This window comes from Gouania willdenowi, chromosome 8, assembly GCF_900634775.1.
Source record: "Gouania willdenowi chromosome 8, fGouWil2.1, whole genome shotgun sequence".
NCBI classification, from domain to species: domain Eukaryota; kingdom Metazoa; phylum Chordata; class Actinopteri; order Blenniiformes; family Gobiesocidae; genus Gouania; species Gouania willdenowi.
The window spans coordinates 18,711,521-18,727,627 of NC_041051.1; the positions used below are offsets into that span (position 1 = coordinate 18,711,521).

General features: G+C 39.7%; 1 protein-coding gene across 2 annotated transcripts in view; it reads left to right on the forward strand.

The window, feature by feature from the left end:
• The window catches only part of pde4a (phosphodiesterase 4A, cAMP-specific), a 63,327-nt gene that overhangs the window by 23,223 nt on the left and 23,997 nt on the right, over positions 1 to 16,107 (forward strand). The window contains exon 1 of one of the 2 annotated variants that reach the window (XM_028454989.1): positions 14,540 to 14,803. The exons of the other annotated variant lie outside the window; for it this stretch is intronic. Within the exon in view, the coding sequence (XP_028310790.1) occupies positions 14,607 to 14,803 (197 nt within the window). The 5' untranslated portion in view covers positions 14,540 to 14,606. Of the gene's footprint in view, positions 1 to 14,539; positions 14,804 to 16,107 lie in introns of those variants that run through there. 2 annotated transcript variants of the gene reach the window in all.

Genomic DNA, 16,107 nt, shown 5'->3' on the forward strand with positions numbered 1-16,107 from the left:
TTTCCCTCCTCATCTGTTTGGGTTTTATTCTCCGAGAAACTCCAATAAACATCAAAAGGGAATCAATAACACACCATTTCTTCCGTCGCGGTCGATGGGTATATTCTTCCCTTTGAATCGCTTGTCTCTCAGCTAATGATTTAACTCAATGCGAGCAGCAGGAAACTAAACAGAACATCATTTGAACTTGTCTCTCCATCTGTCATCCCTCAGCATTCCTCGACTCTCTGTGTCAGATAAAGCCATCTGTTTAGCCGAGCGTCAGTCTTGATACAGCAGGCAGGAGAGGACATTTAGTAGAACTCAAAAACCACCCAAACTGGCAAGGTACTTCTAAAGTGGAAAACAGCTTTTCTCGACACTGGCCATGGTTGGTTACATGATGTTTTTTTAATTCGGAATTAGTTATTCTGAATTAAATTATTCGTAAATAAAGTGTTCTGCTTCGTGCTTACGTGGAAATAGTCATTCCGAGTTGAGGTTTACATGGAAAACCGGTTTATTCGGCTTTCTGGTGGTTGGGAAGGCTCTGATAGCACGGGGGGAGAACATGACATATCACTTCTATCGGGAAAACACACAACAAACCTTTTGTTTTTGGCTCATGTAGAAGACCACATGAGAACTGTTTTCACTTTTATTTTGATTGTAGTTTTGAATACAACAGCTCGACAATAACATATGGTTTCGCTTTTGTCCGCGGAGCAGAAGAGAGATATAAGTCCGTACTTTGGTCACACAAAGCCAGCGGTTAACGCAACAGCTGTTCTACCTCCACTATACAGGACATTGAGTAAAAAATGAACTTTATAATGATCCGCGTATCGGTAGGGAAGCTCTGCTGCTTCATGCCCCAGTGAAGCCTGTTCCGTTTGCCGAGGTCCGTCTGTGTGTAATAAGTCTATGTGAATGTCCGCATGTTTATGCTTTCATCCATCCACTCTTGTCATTATATCCATATCTTTTAAGACTCTTATTAAATAAATAGTCTCGGCTGGTGTCCGGGCAGCCATCCTGGACTGTGTCGTCACCAGCGCGTCATCGCGGCAAGTCACGCTTGCACAGACTGACTAGAATTAATTTAAAGTGGAATTAAGTGTTTACAAGGAAGAGGAATTATTTAATTCGGAAATTAAAGTCGGAATAAACCAGCCACCTAATTTAGATTTAAGTTTAATTCGGAAATAAATTTGCATTAGGAATGAAGTGTTTACAAGGTCAGTTTAAAGAAGAATTAACTTTTATTCTGAATTAAAGAGAAATTAAAGCTCCCATGTAAACGTGGCCATTAATGATCTAAAAGTAGAATACTGGTAGTTTCTCTTTAAAGTCACAATTCTCAAAATGTACTTTTCACACTTGATGGCCTGCAGGATTGCAGGGGGATTTACATATAAAAGGAGGGGATCTCCAAGGAGCAAGAAGGAGAGAGAGGGGAGAATCGAGAGTACTGCCTTGGTTTCTACTGCCGCTCAGGGCACATAGATGGGTTGCTATATTTGTATGCAGCTAGTGTGTCAGGAAAAGGAATGAACACATAGACAACAACTCAAATAATTATAAATCAATCAATCAAAAAAATTAAAAAATTTAATCTGTTTTAGATTTTAAAACTGCTGTAATCATCGGTTCAATTTAAATACAATAATAACTTTGTGTGAATCCTGATTATCTTCAGCCTTCTAGTTGTACTCCAAACCTTAAACACACCCGCTGGATGCAGGAAACCTCTTAAACAATGCCGTGTGCAGTAAAAACATTGACAGATAACCCATAAATGTGTTTTTATTAGAAAATGTAAAAGTCAAATAAAACGTTAAAATGTCAAACTCGGGGTCTCTCTCTTTCAAACTGTCAGTTAGAAATAAAATTGTCAAGCTATAGCATTATTCTGTTTCATCAATATTAGCAGACATTTCCTAAAGCAATACATAACCATCACAAAGCTGAGTGCAGTGCAGTGATTTTAAACTAAAGAGAGTTTCAAGGCACCCTGCTCAATGAAACAGAAGAAGGACCCAAATATGTCAACAACAACAAAAAAACATAAGGCTTTCTGAAGGGTCTTCAATATTTTGACGAAAAACAAGAGTCTCCAAGGGAGGAAAACACAAATCTTGGCCAAAAATAAAAAAAAGAAAAGAAAAGAAAAGATGACGCTAACAGCCACTTACACAGAAAACATGTTTGAAAGGCAAAGAAATAAAAACCTCCACTGTTCAAGAAAACAAAACTAAACTAAAGAAACACAACAGCATGCGTAGGTGGACCGACGTTTATTCGAAGCAAGCAGGTTGCACTGGAAAGACAACAAAAGATGGTGACACACCAGAAAAAAACATTCAAAAACCAAGAAAAACTAAAAAGCTCCCTTTAAACCCAGAATTGTTGGAAAAACTCCTACATCTACACAGAGATACACCTTAAACAACAACTAGGACCATATGTACGTATCAATGTTGTAACCAAACTGCTGCGCTACCGTAAATAAAGAAAAAAACACACCATGCAAAACAGATTCCGTCATAATATATACAGTATGAACATTTTGTATAGTGGATGTGCCAATGTGAATATCCAAAAACTATCAAAGTTGTAGCTCCTAAAACAATGACGTTTTTGAGACACAGATAAGGGTAACTTCTGGGTTTTCTATCTCGTAGGGATCATTGCAAATGAAGCAGTTCAAAATATAGGGTGACCTTTTTCAGATTTTTAGAAAAGAAGACACTAGACTCGACCTCAAAACTCAAAAAATAAATAAATAGTATAACGGCTCAGTAAGGAGAGCTAGTACGAAGGACGAAAAAACATCAGAGTTTCGAGGTGTATTTATTATGCATTAAATAATCTGTCTGTAAAAAAAAAAGATGGAGAAATTGTAAAAACTGCTCATGTTTGCTTGATATCAGGCTGGAGATCAGGGATAAGTGGCAGGGCTGGTTTTGCTGAATTTCCAGACTGTTACTGGGTGCCTTTGGATCACATACATGTTTTAACCAATAGTACACAGAGAGTAAGGGTGCTTTCACAACGGTTTAGTCCCGAACTCGGTCCAAATGGGCAGAGAACAGCTGTTTATTTTATCACTTTGGTTTGGCTCAGTTTGTGTTCAGAGCACGTCTTCTGATCCACAACAAACAGCCGATCAGAAGCTAATGGCTGGATGGGCCCATTACTGAAGTAGAGACTTTAGAAACCTGAAGATGAGGCTCTTGTCTATGGGTTAAAGCGAGTGCTTAAGAGTGCATGGAAACTTCTGCCTTCTCCATTTGTTCTTTCACATCACAACATACAATAATGGAGCAGCAACAAGTTGCCATACTTTTAGTAGTTTAAAAGCCCTATTTTGCACCATAGCCAGTTCTCCTGACCACCCACGCTAAACATTATCTACAATACTTTCGGGTTTTTAGTCCACACGTTCACAGCGCACCTGATCTCTCTAGACTTTGATTGGCAGTGATCCGAGACTGGCAGAAACAATCACTCTAGAAGTCGCCTGTTTGATCCGCTCCGGACTTCGTTTGCATTTTAACACCGACCAAACAAGGCGGACTATCCGAGCAAACAAATCCTAGAGCGTTTTAACTCGAGGGTTCGTCGGTGTCAGTGCACCCTAAGAGTTAACAGCACACTTTTACATTAGAGCTTTAATTCCTCTTTAATTCAGAATAAAAGCTAATTTCTCTTTAAACTGACCTAACGACATAGTCCAGAACGGCCGCCCGGACTCCAGCCAAGACCATTTATTTAATAAGAGCCTTAAAAGACAGGGATACAATGAAAAGAGTGCATGGATGGAGGCATAAACCTGCGGACAGTCACACGGATTTATTACGCACACACAGACTTATTACACACGGACGTCGGCAAACAGAACAGGCTTCATCGAGGCATGAAGCACCAGAGCTTTACTAATGATGCGCGGATCATTATAAAGTTATTTTTGAACTCAACGTCCTGCATAGTGGAGGTAGAACATCTGTAGCATTAACTGCTGGCTTTGACTGACCAAAGTACGGACTTCTATCTCTCTTCTCCGCTGCTTTCTCTTTCTCTTCTGGTCCGCGAAGCAAAGTGAAACCGTGTGTTATTGTCGAGCTGCTGCTTCAAAACTACAACAAAAATAAAAGAGCAAACAGTTCTCATGTGGTCTTCTTGTTGTAGTCAAAAATAAAAGGTTTATGTGTTTTATCCTGATACACTTGATATATCACGTTCTCCCCCTGTCCAATCAGAACCCTTCCCAACCCCCAGACCTAAAGCGAAATTGAATAAAGCTGAATAAAACGGTTTTCCAGGTAAACATCAATTCGGGAATTACTATTTCCATGTAAACACAAAGCAGAACACTTTAATTCCGAATAATTCAATTTTCGGAACAAACTAATTTCGAATTCAAAACATCATGTAACCGTGGCCAGTGTCTGACCAAAAGAGCTCATCCACCAGCTTTCCAAAAGGGTGTGTGTTGTCACCACTACTCTTTATCCTGTACACAAACATGTGTCAGAGCGGATACACAAACAGGAGCATCCTAAAGTACCATTTGCCGATGATTCAGTCATTGTTAGCCTCCTTCAGGATGGCGAGAGCAGCCACTGACCAGTGATTGATGCCTGCAACGAAACATGACCAACACTACATTTTGATTAAATTCCAGAGGAAAACTCACAGCACCAGAGCACTTTAATCAAAGGTCAGACTATTGAAGATGTAGAGTTGTGCAAATATCTTGGGACCATTGTTGAGAACAAACGGAAGTTCGAAAAGAACTGTGAAGTGCATTGCAAAAAGGGTCAGCAGCACTTACACTGTCTGAGGAAACTTTCACATTGACTGTTCCATTATGACCATGTTTTATTGTGCTTTTACTGAGTCCATTTGATCTCTTTCCCTTAGTGTTGTGGTTCGGTCAGATAACTTTAAAACAAAGAAAGTCCATCAAGCAAATTGTCAAGTGGTTTACTGGGTGAGTCACAGCTGAGTTCAGTTTCCCTAGTCGGCAGATAAAGAGGATAGCTATAGCTACCTCCATTTTAGACGGCCACGCCCACCGTTTGTACTGCCACTTTCAGCTTCTTCCCTCTGGACGGATGTTCAGTTTTCCAAAATGTAAGACTCAAATATATAAAAACAGCTTTGTTCCTGCATCTTTTCCGGCACTGAACAAGTTATAGCACCACATATTGCACACAAGTTATTTATCTGCTCTTACTTATTTATTCTGTATTTTAATCCTTTTATCTCTTTATCCCTTTTATCTTTTCATCCCTTTTATCTTTTATTCGTTGAACCAAGGGCATTCAAATGAATGTATAGATTGCTTGTGTCGGTTATGTTTTGTGTTTTGAATGCGAAAAGGAGGAATTTCACCTGACTGCGAAAACAAATTTACATACGGGTACAAACAAAGTAACCTGTACCTGATTATAAAAGTGTGCTGCATATTCACTCAAGTCAGTCAATGCTATACATTTATTGTGCATGTATTGACTCCCTGTTCTTGGCTGCTTGCAGCTAGTAAAACTTTAAAACTCCGGTGTTGGGTTTTTTTTTTAACAAAAATTAAAAAAAACCTGTTCAATCTCTAATTACCTAAGTGGGCTATAACATGTTCTGTTTTAATCAGATAAAATCAAGCTTTCTGGTGATCTCTGTGTCTGGAAATGTCTTTTTTTTTCTGCTGGCTACTTGTGCAATCAATCCACGGACCTGTAGCAGCTGTGTTTGTTGTTTGACAGCGTCTTCCGCTTTCCCATATCTAACAAGAAAACTTGACCAACACTCACCTCTCAGAGCTTTCTTAGTTCTGATCACTAGCATTTTTATTCAACGCTAAAACATAAGTGCCAGCTTTGCACACAGTGCAGTGCGCCTCCTATTTGTCCCGTCCAGGACGGAAACAGGAGAGCTTTTTCTGAAGCTCTGCTTTAAAAAAAAACGAGACTTTTGCTTTGGCATTTGGTGAGCATGGGAAAGCATGAGCAGCTTTGACGTCCGTCTTGTCCCTCTGTTTGTGGTTGTCATAGTGCAGTGCTCACAAGGCAGCGCCTTTGGGATGATGTCACAAGCGCCACAATGCCTGTTTGCTGAGCAAAGCACGTAGATTTTATTACATGCTTAATGAAACCCCGGGATTTCCATGGATTTATAAAACTCCTCTTGGACGTGCTGGACAGGGCGTTAAAAAAGGACATGTCAGGGTGAAAGAGGATGTTTGGTCAGGCTAAGATGAATTGATATGTAAGAGTGCAGCTCATTGGTCACAGTAAAGCAACAACACATTATATACATTATATACATGTAGCAGTCTGAACAACATTGGTCCTTGGCCAAGTCATGAACACTCTCTGGAGGACTTTGAAGCATATGGAGCATCTATCCAGGGATGGTCTGAGTGAAAGAACACACTATTCTAAGAGCGATAGTGGGGAATCAAGAGAAAAAAAAATCCTTGTGCAATTTTTCCACAATGCATAAATGGACTACGAGGGCTTTTATTGTAGAGGCTTTGTGAAACAAAAGCTGATTATTTCTAATGTGACCCATAAACTAAATCCCTATCCAGTTGTGCTTTCCAGGTGTGTGAAGGTGGCCAGTGGCCTCTGGGTTCCTCCAAGACCTTTGTCTTTGTGTGTGTGTGTGTGTGTGTGTGTGTGTGTGTGTGTGTGTGTGTGTGTGTGTGTGTGTGTGTGTGTGTGTGTGTGTGTGTGTGTGTGTGTGTGTGTGTGTGTGTGTGTGTGTGTGTGTGTGTGTGTTCTTTTCTGAATTTTGCCCTTTTTAAATGCCTCTGCAAACGCAGCACTGGGTGCCCAGAAGGGGAAAGGAGCATTAGCATAGAGTTTTTAAATTAAACTGAAAAATGTTGACTGGGCCGTCTTTGTTTTCTTTTTTGTTTTTGTTTATTAATAATAGTGGCCCTGCTCTATGCATTACAGAATGTGTGCTACATTAGCAGTAAATACTGTACATTTGTGCAGATCTTGTTATATATATATATATATATATATATATATATACTGTATATGTGTGTGTATATATGGTAATGTGTGAAAGAGAAACATGAAGCTGCAGGCCTGAGTGAATTAGAATTTTCACCATGGTTAACATTTTTTTCTTCTTTCATATCCAAGAAAATATCTGTGAGTCATCGCGTGCATGAAAGGACTCCCGGCAACTCTCTGTAATGCAGCTGTTTTTTGCTCTGGGTGAAGGAGGGGTTGCTGGAAAGCATTCACTCAAAACACAATGCATGCTGGGAAGTTATGTTAATAGAACGGCATAACATAATTTGATGAGTTTAATGAGCATTCAGGTCACAAAATGTCATGGCACTTGAATGCATGATTATAAGTTTGAACATGGTTGTGATTGTAATGACTGCAGATTTGTTTTTAAATATGATCAGGAAATACATTGTCTGCACTTTCCCGTAGGCGCTGATGTTTTTCAGAGTTACTGATCCATCTCACCAGCTGCCTCTTCGTGGATTGGTCACATTACTTACTGCTGCTTTCTCTTTATTTTCTCCTTTGTATTGAGATCATCCTGGCACTGTGAAACTGTTCTGGCCAGTTGTCCTTTCATTGCCAATGTGGCATTGGGCCAGCAGCTTCCCCTGAGCGCTCGTGCTTCCTGTTCACTGTAGTGTATATGCTGCTAAAAGACACCATGAGAGGACCTGCTGTTCTCTTCTTCTCTTTAGCTTGCCAATACAAAAGGCAAGCAGAAGCAAGCAGAGATGGCAAGCCCACTTCGGACATGTGATTTGATGTTTGCATTAGTGCAGGCGTGCCCTAGCCTGTGTGCCTCTTAATAAAGACCCAGTAGTACACGTGAAATATCTTCAAAGGATTCGACTGCTGTGATAGAGTACAACAGTTGTTATTTGACCAGCCTTTCAGTTTATCACCCTTCCCAATTTGCAAGTTCTAAGTGCTCTTCTCTTCAGCTGCCTCCGAGGTCTTCCCCTCACATGTAGCAATCAACCAGGTGCTAAATGCCTGGGCGAGGCACTGCTTAAGGGTGGGGTGAGGGCTTGGACAGCTGAAATTGCTCTTGGAAAAAAAGCATCAGTGCTTGCTTGGCAGAGTAGTAAGCGGGGGCAGAAAATCACTGACATTCTCCAGTGTGGCTGAGAGCAGGCTGTGTGTTTCTGTGTGTCAGAGCGAGGGTGATGGACTCAGACAGGTTAATCATTAACGTAAGGGAGCAAAGAGAATGAAGAGGCAAGAATTGTAAGGGTTAACTGGATGCATGGATCTTTTTTTAAGTGAAGCACTGCTTACCCCCATCACAGATTACCAGCATCCTCTTCCTGGGATGGAGGAAAAGGGGAACCGACACCAACCAGACTTAGAAAATCGCTGATGTGGTAGTAGCTTGCCCCAGCCCGGGGCTTCCTCCTGATGGTTGTTAATGAATAATCGATGGTAAAAGGAGGTCAATGAAGAGGATGGATGTAAATCTCCTCTACACTCTCATACGCAGTTATAGGTTTAATTAAACTAATCACTGTATTGACCCAGGGTTCTGCAGCCCTTTGAAGCCTGCTGTAGTAATGACATGAAATCACGCTGTCCCTTTTGTAGTCGCTACACGTGTAGAGAAAAGACTAAATGAACCGCTGCTGCAGCTCAGTCCAATTTTCTCAGCTTACATTGTACACGAGGATTTAGTGAAAGATGATTCATGGCAGTGATTTAATAACAAAACTACTGATGCAGTAATACCTGAGCTTAGGATTCATCAAGCAAAACATTTACGGCATCAACGCACATGATAAACGAGCTTTACATCGTCCACAGCGTTGTTATTGTGAGCATGCTTCATGCCGTAGGGCAGTGTTTCCCACAAACATGAAATCTGCTCACGTATCCTCAGAGGGAATCCTCTAGCAGTTTGTGGAAATAAAAATTAATCCATTTCTAAATAGTAATTAACTTTCAATTCATAAGCCCTTTTTCTAATAAGTTATATATGTTTCACCCAGATTACTGTAAATGTTGGCACGACATTTCAAAATCCAAATTTCTAAAATGTCTAAAATGTCAGAATAAAGATCCTCTTTTAACACAGATAAAGACAGTGTATGGGACTCATGGATTGATAAATTGAAGGTATTTATTTTACCAAATGCGAGAATTTTACTCACAAAAATGTGTGAAAAATTAAAATTGACTGGTGCCCCCACCTCATTGAGAGCTGGAGATAGGCACCAGCAGACCCCCGTGGCCCTGAAAAACAGGCATAAGTGGGTCAGAAAATGGATGGCTGGATGGAGGTTAAAATTGCTGCTCGCCAGACTCGCTCACAAACAACTGGTTTGTTGACAAGACTTGAACTTCGGAAATGTTTGGCACATTGCGTGGGATTGGGAATCCTGTAGAAGAATGCAAAGATGGTGCCAAAGCGGAAAAATGTTATGACAGATTCTGTAAGAATAGGGTAAATCTCATATAAGGACCCTCGTGTTATCAAGTTACATTTAAGATAGAAAGTGTTTATTTGCACGGTTGCCGTACGGACAACCCCCTTTGCTATTGGTACGGTTACCAAGTACAAGTATGTAGCGTCTTAGGATTAGCATTAGGGCTGTGTTTAGGGTTAGGTGTAGGTTATAACCCAATATCGCTACAATTTTTAGGGTTAGGGTTAGGTTTAGTCTTAGTCACGCAACCTAAACAGGCCAATGCCTGACCTATCACATGACCTAAGCTGGCCAAAATGGGGCGCTGCCTACGAATAGAATGTCGGTATATTGATAAGGCAACTGTACGGATAGCCACTGCCTTTAAGATACAAGGTTAGATTTCTTGTGTTTCTTCATCAGACATTAATTTTCTTGACGCCATCTTTGTTCTGCTTTGTGTAGGGTGTTTCCTGTGATATGACGTCACTCTGAGAGACATATACTGGTACATTTCAGCCGTGTTTGGGTGTTTCCGTAAAAAGCCACAAAATGAACATCCACAATAATGGTTTTTGCACAGCTTTCGATCTATAAAAACACCAGAAATGTGTGGGTAAGTCACTTTGGCAGTGTTTTTGGAGGGAACACTGGCATGAGTGGTGAAAAAAAAATAAAATAAATGAGAACAACATTTGGATACAGGTTATTTAAAACTGTTTTAAATACAGTACAGTTTTAAAACTGTTAGTGGTCGTCGCTGGCAGCTTCAAGCAACAGTTCCCTAGTTTAAGAGAAAGATAGTTAGTTGACAAATATAAAACCACATTGATTAAATATAACATGAGATCATGAGACCTATGTTATGTTAAGTGGAAACACAAAACTAAAAAGGTTGGGAATACCGCTGTAGGTATTTCTGATGGACTGTGAGTTATTTTCAATTGCGAGCAGTGCCAATTTGTTTGCTAATTTGGATTTCATCTTAGTTTCTTTGTTTTCGACAAAAACATTTATGTAGTTACCGTATAGTTTCAGTCAACTAAAACCTGTACCTCTAACTATAATATATAGAGGAGAGTTGGTGCAAAAGTTACAGTTTTCATGCAAGCATTAGTTATTTTAAAAGATAACTTCCCACATTACTATTATTTTTCATTGCGATAAACTACTTACATGTGTGGTCTGTTCATACCACATAGTTCTAAATAATAATTGCTAATAAGCTCAATAAAAACAAACAAAAAAACAAAACTAACTTGAATTGTTTTTTGTTATTTTGTTTTATTTATTAATTTTCCGTTATTATGAATTCATTCTTTTAACATGCTTCTCACCAGGATATGATTTTCAACATTTAAAACATTTCATGAAAAACGCAGCCGCCATAGCCGAGGGGGGGGCAAAAGAAAGAAATTCAGTCACTCAGGGCAATGATAACAGGATTGTCTCCAAACTGAAAGACTTCAGGATGTGTTCCAAGACTAAATGATTTGTCAAATGATCATTTAATGACATATGACACATTAAAAAGAAACTTTTAATCAAAAAAATGTACCACTCTAACTTAATCACAAGCAGAGAACACCTTTTTCCAGATGTCACATCGCTGATTGTGGCGTCACCACGAGATTTTTCTCAGGTCAGGAGAGTGTTGCGTGCTTTACGTGTTGATTTCATTAGAGATGTGCAAACCTCCTCCCTCCACCACCCACTAACATGGAATCACAAGGTAGGCTTTCTACCTAGTGATAGTTATCTCACTGATGCTGTCAGTCAGTCACCTTTTGCCAGCTTCACATACTGTACTGTATAAACCTTATGATCCATCACAGCGCACTAATGTGCCACGACACATTGGATGAAGAATATTAAGCTAAGATATGGAGATAGGTGACCCTGTGTTGCAAAAAAGTGGGTTAGGAAGATAAATGGATTGATTTTTATGATTCTAGCCTTAATGTCTCCACTTGTCTCCCCATGGATAGGCAAAAAAAACTAAAGCAGTACACGTGCTAATGTTCGTATATTCATCTAGTGTGTGTGTGTGTGTGTGTGTTTGGAAACAAAAAAAATGATGTAAAGGCAGGAGTAAGTAAGCTGATAAAGGAAAAAGGTAGAAAAACACAAACAGAAAAGGCAATTGCCTCGTCTTGTTCCGTGCGTGTGTGTTTTTATACATAACGTCTCATGTGTTTTGAGAAGAAGGGGAAAAAAAAAAACACACCCATAAATGTAAGTAATTATGCACACACGCTCTCAAATGTGCATAATTGTAAACATGAAATCTGTACTCTAAACACTGGAGAAAGGTTAGTCCTGCTTCTGAAAACAGAAAAAACCTGTTTGGATTGATTTTTCCACTCAACGCAGCACATACAGAGTATTAGATTTCATAGGGCATCAATCTCATCTGCTGGAAAATATGAAGAGTTTTTCCTATTTCATTTATTCCCCGATACACCTGACAGGCGTTATAATTACATTGGCCCTTTTTTTTTGCCCAAAATGCTGTTGAAACAGTCTCTAAACGTTGGAAACTTCGATGCTTTCTAACGTAGTTGTGCCAATTCATTGACAGCTTCATACAGCATAAAGCCTATCCGATTTAAGAGCAGAATAATTAGGTTTACTTTCTACAGGATAATGACGGTAACGTTGTAAACTCAGACGTCATCACTTCAGTAATCAAACACAGCACACTGCAGATGTCTTCTTTCTCCTCATAGGAAGCAGCTACACTGGCTCCCCTGTTGTTTCTGTGCTGCACTGTGGTAATTCCAGAGGTAAATTTGGTATTTATGAAGCAAAAACTCTGATTGGAAGATTAATAAATGCAAACTGTAGCTGATTACGATGTTTTGTTTCACCAGCACAAATGTTAACTTTTGTCACAATAGATTTAATATATCTAAATAGGAATTCAATAGATAGATTGCGCTACTTTAATGATATCGTATCATGGTAACTTGAACCTTTGACATACATTTCAACAGTGCTTATCTGCAGTGTCATGTTTTTTTCCCACTGTTTTATGCTCACAGTTTGAATACATGTTATAGTCCGTTGCAGTGGTTCTCAAACTGGGGTCCAAGGAGAACCCCCAGGCGTCCTCGAGTCATAGCATGGGGTCCGTCAATTTTTTTATTTAAAAAAAAAAACAAAAAAAAAAAACTATTATTTATATGGGGAGCAATGCACCAATAAAACAAGCGTACTTTTCATGTACAAATTACTAGTGTATAGATATTGAACATGATGCACGTCTGTATTACTGTGAAGTGCAATGTTTATCTCAAAGACTATGAAATTGTGCATAAAAAGTGCTTAATTTATTTATTTTTTAAATGATGTGCACATATTTTGTTTATTTAACACATTAAATACCTGTATATACACATTAAAACATTAAAACTTGTGCAGAATACATATTGAATGTCTATTGTGAAAATATAGTTAAATTATCATTTTTATTGTGTGATATTATGTAGAGCAGTAATTCTCAACTGGTGGGTCGGGACCCAAAAGTGGGTCGCGGACCTGTACTGGATGGGTCGTGGACAGCTGGTCAAAAATAAACACTTGATGTCTCTCATATTGGACATGTCTTTTATTTTTGAAAAAACATTTTATTTTGGCAGACATGCTGTGAAATATATGTTGCACTGGAAAATATGTAGATGTTTTATTATATTATGTTTTTAAAAATATTACATATGTGTGTTTTCAACAGCTATTTTTGAAAAACTACATTTGGTTAGTTGAATTCTGAAAAAAAAAAGAAAAGTGGGTCTCAATTTAATGACCATGGCAAAATTTGAGTCCCAGGGTGAGACCAGTTGAGAACCCCTGATGTAGAGAACCTTGTTTTGTTTTGCTGTGATTGGGTAGGTGTATATATAAGCATTGCTTTAACCTACACCCTTTCGGCTGAAGAATGAGACAATTGAGTGTGGTTTGTTCCGTTTTGGTTTTTCTGAAGACTGCCGAAATAAAATGCCAACTCAATTCGATTCCATATATAATCCAAGTACTCTTCAAGTTCATTTCTACTACAAAGATCTAAAATATTTCATTTGAAACGTTAAAAGAATAGATGATTATTATGGCATTTAGGCCTACAAATGTCACATGATTGTGTACCTTCTAAAAAGTCCTTTAAAAACCTGAAATGTTAACAATAATGATGATTCCTCTTAAAAGGTTCTCATGCCAAGTTGATACTTTTGCATTTGCATCTATTAGTATTAGGAAAAGACCAAATGAAGTTGATTTTGTGACATGCCTGTTGCTTACAAAACAGAAGAGAGTGTTTAGGGTGCAAACCTTGCAGTCTCTGTAAGAGAATATGTAAACATTTACACAGTGGTATAAGTCAACCCATAACCCCCTCCCCACACACACTTTTCTTCTTCCTTTTTCCTCCTCCTCGTTTCTGGTTGTTTGTATCTTCTCTTAAAATCCTCATTACACAGGCTCTGCGTGTCTGTGTGTGTGTGCCTGTGGTCTGTTGCTCTTACTGATCAGCCTTCCTGTTGCTGCAGAGGAACTGCGAGCAGTGAGATAAGGATAGTGGGGGCACGTGCTCGTTGCATGTATTGGGGAGACAGCCTGGAGGAGAGAAGCTGTCAGATACAAGAGGCACAAATGACTGGTTCACCAGGAATCTGTGGGTTGTTTTTTTTGTTTTTTGCAGCATGGCCCTGTCTTAGGAGTTGTGAATGTTTGGGCCGGCCTCGTCCAACATCAGCATCAACAGCATCATCATTACAGTGGGATTTAATTAGAGCTGGTGTGTTGAAGAGTGACTGGTGGAACAGGCAGAGCTTTAACAAACCAGAACTGGTGAGGATTAAGGAGAACAGTAAGTGTGGGATGGGATCGCTGCACATATAGTAGCCAGCGATAGAGTGCAGGACAAGCATGCTGATGAACTTTGAACTCCTGCGGCACAGACGGCACGACTCCAGGGTGAATGAGGTCTTGGTATCAGATTAGACTTTAGATCGAGTGTAGTTTTCAGCACGTACAGCCTTGGATTTTCTGTCTTCCTGAGACGTGCGTGTGCACTGAAATCAGTAGGAGAGAGAGAGAGGGTGGGGGGGGGGGGGAGCATATGTGGAACAAGAAGCAAGCTGGTATTGGTATTATTTTAACTGGGTGAGCTCCAAGGGAACCGAAGCTAGCAGCCATGAGTCAGAGGAAGTTGACGCGTCAGCTGAGGCTGTGGGAGAGTCCTGAGGGTCCACATCCCACTCCACCCCTCACCTCACCCGTGTCACCAGGAGATCAGCCCCGTGGTCCAGGCCAGGGGTCGGCCCTGTTCCGACGAATGAAACTGAACTGCAGCATTCAGGAGCGTAGACGCTCGGCTCACTACGCCTGCAGGTACAGTTGAACACCCAATCACACCAAGAAGTGGTTTACAATCATTGTGCCTGAGGTCCTTCAAGGTGTGACTATCATCCATATAGTATATGGGAAACATGACTGTGATGCTACTCACCAAAGATGATTTCAAAGTAATTTATTCCATGTGTATATGTAGTGATAAGCTTAGACAGGTGGATTAGATGAAGTCAGAAGTCTAGTAATTATTCTGACAAGTTTGGAAACAAAGGGGGGGAATTAGTGTTGGAGTTTGCAGACGTCCCCTGGCAGACATTTTCTGACGTGTTTTTCATTACTGTGAAAACTGGTTTAATGATATTTTTGATCTATCTGTAGTCATATGCGCGAAGCCTCCCGGGTAAAGAGGTGTCTCCTAATTGGCCAATTTATGAGTAAAGTCTAAAAATATCTTTTTGGTCACGCTCAATTTGTTTTAAAAGAAACTGAGAGTCTTCCATGAACCAGATGAGTTTCTAAGAAACGAGAGGAGATAAAAGTGATCCCTTTATAAAAATAGAAGCAGTCGCTGCACAGTTCATGTCAGGACAACGTTTGAACCCTGGGAAGATGACAGCGACGGATTCAGGTTTTTGTGCCGCATAAATTAAGTGTCCTATTTTACCCAAATATAATCGAAGTTGTGGCTTCAAACATCCATCATTTTTACGTTATTGATCGCATATTTAATTTCCGGTCTATACAGTACTGATTTTAAGTTCAGGCAACAAATTCAAACCTCTCATTTATCTCGGTGGGGGGGAAAGTTGGAGCGAGGAGGGAAGGTTTTGTCGAGGCTTTTGTTGGGATGACTGATTTGTTCCAGTGTTTGCGTTTGGAGTCATTCGTTAATTAGTAATGTGTTTATGTGACGCTGGGTGGACAGATGCTGCGTTTCACACTCCAGCTACGACGACAAGACTGACATCCACAGAAATGCTAATGCACTGAAATAAAATTAACTAGAAAGCACTGTTGGGTGCAAACATCCCTCTTATTGTCTCCTCCTCCTTTTTGCCGCTGCAATTTCCTGAGATATTGTCAAAGTAAAGTTACTTTATCAGTGTCGTCATTGTGCGTGTGCAATGATGCTGATTGCTCTGATCATCACTTCTGATTTTCACTGTTTCATTTTAATTAGAGGCAACAATAATGAAGGAATTAAGCAGAGAAATACCAAACGTAGGAAATACTGAACTTTCAACATGCAACACTATTTCTGCACTATTTGCAATTGTTTGGTTTTCAAACGACCACTTTTGACACATTTCTTAGGAAATCATCACGTTCCTTTTTTTTTTTTT